The sequence below is a fragment of the Sitodiplosis mosellana genome, unplaced genomic scaffold (assembly GCF_009176505.1).
Source record: "Sitodiplosis mosellana isolate CC-2019 unplaced genomic scaffold, AAFC_SMos_1.0 Smas_scaffold_1515, whole genome shotgun sequence".
Classification (NCBI taxonomy): Eukaryota; Metazoa; Arthropoda; class Insecta; order Diptera; family Cecidomyiidae; genus Sitodiplosis; species Sitodiplosis mosellana.
Window position 1 is genome coordinate 4,465 of NW_022596757.1, and position 5,456 is coordinate 9,920.

The window sequence follows — 5,456 nt, forward strand, 5'->3', positions numbered from 1 at the left end:
ATCTTCATTTTCAATATCGCTATCGTCATCGTGTTTATTCGGAACAAATTGTATTGATTCCTCGCAATCGCTGTCGACCATATAAATCTCATAGCCTTTTTCGATTCCCGGATATTCATGTGGCGTAAAGTCTTTGAAATCATCGTAATTCGGCTTGATAAATTGCAGTTTATCATTAGCACCAGCCGTTGTATTTTCGACGATTTGCATCTTCTTCTCGGTCACCAACAATTCTTCACATTCTCTCTTCAGGTCCGGCCATGGAACTAACCAATTGAGAGTTTTTATACGTGGCACCGTCAACAGACACACCAAATCTGATCGCATATTCTCCGACAAATACGTGAGCGTGTTCGAGCACAAGAAGGTTTTTAGGGGCAATAAAATGATAAATGCAATGGCTTTGAATTGTTAACTGAATCACTATTTATTTTTCTACTTAGTAACTATGACAATGTGTTCCTTTTGGTTTTTGTATTGCTTGCGCTCGACATCGACAAAGGTCTTGTTGGCTTGATGGTCGTAGCGGGTCTGCTCTTTGTCATTGCTACGCAGTGACTTGTGTGCTGGTATACATGTGTCGTTCGTTTGGTTGTGTTTGTGTATATGGGTTCGTGTTGGTGGGCTTTGTGTGTATGGGCTTCGTGTGTATGGGCTTGATTGCATATGGAGTTCTGAACACTCCCCCGGTTGAGGTTTCCGCAACATCTGGTGGCTTTACCTTTGGTATAGGTGGTCGTCGTCTGTGGGCAAAATGCACAATTTGCGAATTGGTCGTTCCAGTTCACCGTTCTGAACTCGAATTGTGGCTGATCGTACGAGGCCGTCGTTAGCCTTTTTGATTTTGATTATCCGACCCATTAGCCAGTATGTAGGTGGATAAAGTTCTGATTTTATCAACACCATTTGTCCTTCTTTGACATTCTCACGGGTCTTTTTCCATTTTGGTCTTTGCATCAAGGACGACAGGTAATCGGCAGACCATGCCTTCCAAAAATCGTCTTGTTGGGCACGCATGAACTCATATAATTTGTTTGCGGTCATTTCGGGCATATTGCATTTGGCTTCTGGTAATGGCAATGTAAGAGGGCAACCAATAATGAAATGAGCGGGCGTCAGGGCTTGCATGTCATTTGGATCGTCGGACATGGCACAAATTGGGCGAGAGTTAAGGCAAGCTTCGATTCCGGCGAGTAGAGTGGCGATACCCTCGAATGTGTATTTGTGTGGTCCCATCACTCGGCGTAAGTGATGCTTCATGGACTTGACTGCCGCTTCCCACAAGCCGCCTTCATGTGGAGCGGCTGGCGTTATGAACTTCCAGCGAGTACCTTGGGCGTTTACGTACTGGCGAAGCTCGGAAGCTTCCCAGCTTTCGTGGGCCTCGTTCAGTTCACGGTTTGCGCCCACAAAATTCGTGCCGTGATCACTGAACATTTTTTGTGGTCTTCCTCTTCGCGCTACGAAACGAAGATAAGCGGCTTTGAAGGCATCAGAGGTCATCGCCATCACCGGCTCAAGGTGTACGGCGCGGGTCGTCAGGCATACAAATATGGCAATGTATCCTTTCAGTTCGGTGTCATGTAAAACTCGTGCACGAGTGTTTAGTTTAATCTTGTCGGTTAAACGGACGTTAAATGGGCCTGCCATATCAACACCACATCTTAGGAAAGGTCTTGATGGTGTGACACGCTCGATTGGCAAATCGGCCATGAGCTGGTCTTGAGTCTTTTTGGCGTGACGTGTACATGGTGCGCATCTAGATACAATCTGCTTAAGCTGTGCACGCAGCGTTGGTATCCAATAGGTGGTTCGGATGTGGGCCATCATCATCTGAACACCACCGTGGTATGTGTCTTTGTGGGCTTGTTGCATAATCAATTGGCATACTCGCGACTTTGGCGGAACTATAAACGGGCATTTTCGGTCTTGCTCAATTTGGGCGTTTCTCAGTCGACCTCCAGCGACCAATATGTCATTTTCATCCAGCCGTGGGTTTAATGGAAGGATTTTGCTTTTCGCTGGGAATTGGTCGTCACGGGCTTTCAAACACTGGATTTCTACATGATATGCCACGGCTTGTGCACATTTTATCCAGTAGCCAGCTGCATTTCTGGTTTCATGGGCTTTTAATGCTCTACCTACAGTACGGTTTCTTGGGTCTTTTTGCTGGGCATTGTGGGCAAAACGCATCACGATGGCAGTTATTCGTATGATCTTACTCCAATCAGAAAAACGGTCAATGAGATTCCATTCTTTGAAACCGATGGGCGTACATGAGAGCATTACGCTCACGTTTTGGGGCTCGCATTCATTCAAAATCGCTTCTTTGTCTTCTTGGGTCACTTTTAATTTCGGTTTTGGCCATTCTGATTTGTCTTTTTGTAACCAATTTGGTCCGTGTTTCCAAAAATCGGATGTCACGAGGTCTTGGGCTTTCATGCCTCGGCTTATGAGGTCGGCTGGATTGTCTTCGGTCCTAACGTGAGCCCATACTTTCGATGGTGTATTTGCTGTAATAGCGGCAATTCTATTTCCAACGAAGGTCTTTAATGAAAAGGGCGAACGGCGTAGCCAATGGAGGACGATTGTACTGTCCGTCCATGCATAAAAAGGGACGTCTTTGAATTCACATACCTCAATTGTATGCTTCAGCATTTTACTCAGAATTACTGCTGCTTGTAATTCGAGGCGAGGAATGGTTGGATTGCCAACCAAAGGGGCGATTTTTGATTTGGACGTGAGTAATGTGGTCATGAAACGGCCTTGTTCATCAATTGCACGCACGTAAATGTTTCCACCATATGCCTTTTTCGAGGCATCGGCGAAACCATGCAGTTCAATGGTGGTTCCGGTCTTCATACTTATCCATCGAGGTATACGGAAGGCTTGTAGCAAATGGAGGCTGGCATAGAAAGCACTCCATTCTTGGGCGATTGCGGTTGGAATCGGCGTATCCCATTTTTGGTCTTGAATTTTCCAAAGCTTTTGGACGATTTGTTTACCAGTAACAATTAACGGAGAAATAAAACCGTTCGGGTCATATAAGCTTGCGAATTGACTCAACAGCTGGCGTTTGGACGTTGGGTCTTTGGCATTAACATTCACACGAATGGCAAGCTCGTCTGACGACTTGATCCAATTCAAGCCTAAAACTTTCGTGTCATCTTTCATCTCTAGGGTAACTATGGCATTGCTCGATGACTCGAAAAGGTCTTCAATGTCTTTGCTGTTTGACGACCAGTTTCGCAGTTCGAAACCAGCCGATTTCAGTACTAAATCGACTTCACGGCACAGCAATTTGCCTACCTCGACTGATTCCGATCCAAATAGGCCGTCATCGACGTAAAAATCGGATTCAATGGTCTTTGCGGCGTGTGGGTATTGTTGGGCATTGTCTTTTCCGCATTGGATCATTGCGCGGCATGCACAGTGGAGCGATGAGGATAGGCCGAAGTTTACGGACGTCAACCAATATTCTAGTAATGGGTCTTGTGGACTTTCTCGCCAAAATATTCTTTGGAGATCCCATTGGGATGGGTCGATTTTTTACTTGTTTAAACATTTTCTTGATGTCGGCCACAACTCCTATCTTGTGGCGACGAAAACGCATGATTTGGTCAGCAAGGTCATGTTGGATCTTTGGGCCTATCATTTGAATGTCGTTTAATGATATTCCGTTGGTCGTTCGGCATGAGGCGTCGTTGACAACGCGGAATTTTTTGTTAACGTTGTGGTGCGGGATGTAGTATGCCATCCCTTCGGGCTTTCCCCATGCGCGTTCCATGTATCCGCATTGGATCTCTTCACGCATGGCTTGGACATATTTTTCCCGTAATACGGGATTGGCCTGTAAACGACGTTCTAATTGGTGAAATCTTCTTAGGGCAATTGCTCTCGAATCACCGAGAGGTGGCATGTTGGGCTTAATTGGAATTTGAACAACATACCTGCCTTGTTCATTCCGATAGTGGGTTTGGGCAAAGAGTCTTTCTACGGCATGTTCTTCGGTCGTCCATGGAACTGTCTCAGCGACTTCTTCCCAGCTCCAAAATCGTTTGATGGCATCCAACAAATAGTCATTTTCAAACGATGGTCCTTCTCCGGTCATAACGCTTAATACTGTGGCGAACACGGCATTTTGATCGGTCATTGTGAAACGCCCAAGTGCAAGAAAACCGAATTCGGATTGTTGCATCATTGCACCGAGATTATTTCGGAATATGGTCGTGCCCATACTTGCTGCCCACACGTCAGCACCAAGCAATAAATCAATTCGGGCGGGCGTGTTGAAATTCTCATCGGCAAGCAGCTGACCGTTCATTGGTGGCAATACTCTTTGAACGTCAACTGGTGGGTGCAAAGCTTCCCAGTCATCGATAAGGAAAAGTTCAACTGCAATCACAAAATCACAATCAAACCAGGGTCGTATGTAAATTCTTACCTTTCGGTCTAATATGCCGGCTGGGCCTGAGACACCGCGCAACGGCAGATGGCATCGAATTTGTCTTAGTCTTAAACGACGAGCACATGATTTGGTCATTAGGCAGCATTGGGCACCATTATCCATCAGTGCTCTTTGGGGCGTTGAAAGGTTATTACCTTCTTGAATGCGAACCATTGCGGTTGCCAAAATAACGGTCGTTCGTAAATTTCCTGTGGGCGTTATTTCTTGAGTTTCAGCCGGCCATTGTATATGCCGTGGTATGCCAGGTAAATTTGGTTCATCGGTTACAACTTTCATTATGCTTTGGGTCGTTTTGGGTGCAACATCCTGCAATCCCAACCGTGGTCGTTTTGGGCCTTCTAGTCATTCATCGCGACTATCGCGCGCCGCAGGGCGTTTACTGGAATGACTGAAAGTGATTGGTTCGGGCTTGTTTCCAACCACTGACAGCATGGTCGTACGTTTTTCGGCTTCGCGAGATGGGCATATGAGCGTGTTATGGTATTTCTTTCCTGTGCATCGATTGCACGGGCGTTGGTCAACGTAGCAATCACCTGGATTGTGGACATGAAAGCATACCTCACACAAATGTTGGCGGCGTACCAGATCGACACGTTTATCGAATGGCATTTCACGGAAAATATCACACTTGAACATACCATGGTCTTCATTGCACAATCGGCAGGGCGGCAATTTTTCTTTTGGGCGACGTGAATTTTGGTCATACGATTTTGGCTTTTTTGGGATTGCACCAGTGTCATGTGTTGGTCGTTGGCGATTCGAACTTGAATCACGGCTTCGTGAATGGTGCTGTTGGTTGGGGGCCTGTGATGACTGTTGGCCCATTTTGTGAACCAAAATGCGTGCCTGAGTTTCGAGAAACTGTTTGAACACATCCAGCGATGGAATGTTGTGTTTTTTAGCGTCTTCTTCCAAGTTGTCACCTGGTGGGTCATTTTGGTCTTGGTCCATCGATTGTTCAGCCGATTGGTTGGCCGCTTTGGCTGCC

General features: G+C 46.2%; 1 protein-coding gene across 1 annotated transcript; it reads right to left on the reverse strand.

The window, feature by feature from the left end:
• Nucleotides 1–717: 717 nt before the first annotated feature.
• LOC129571167 (uncharacterized) lies at nucleotides 718–4,744 on the reverse strand. Its single transcript, XM_055450932.1, has 3 exons — nucleotides 3,951–4,744; nucleotides 2,638–3,517; nucleotides 718–2,547 (listed from the first exon to the last, which is right to left on the reverse strand). The coding sequence occupies exons 1-3, from the start codon at nucleotides 4,742–4,744 to the stop codon at nucleotides 718–720; spliced, it is 3,504 nt and encodes a 1,167-aa protein (XP_055306907.1).
• Nucleotides 4,745–5,456: the final 712 nt, after the last annotated feature.

What these genes read in the sequence shown, in the direction of transcription:
- LOC129571167 (XM_055450932.1), bottom strand. Translation starts at nt 4,744, where the DNA reads ATGAAAGTTGTAACCGATGAACCAAATTTACCTGGCATACCACGGCAT. An exon ending in TATCGGAATGAACAAGGCAG is followed by an intron (nt 3,518 to 3,950) that starts GTATGTTGTTCA and finishes GGATCTCCAAAG; the next exon opens with AATATTTTGGCGAGAAAGTC. An exon ending in TGCTGAAGCATACAATTGAG is followed by an intron (nt 2,548 to 2,637) that starts GTATGTGAATTC and finishes TTTTCATTAAAG; the next exon opens with ACCTTCGTTGGAAATAGAAT.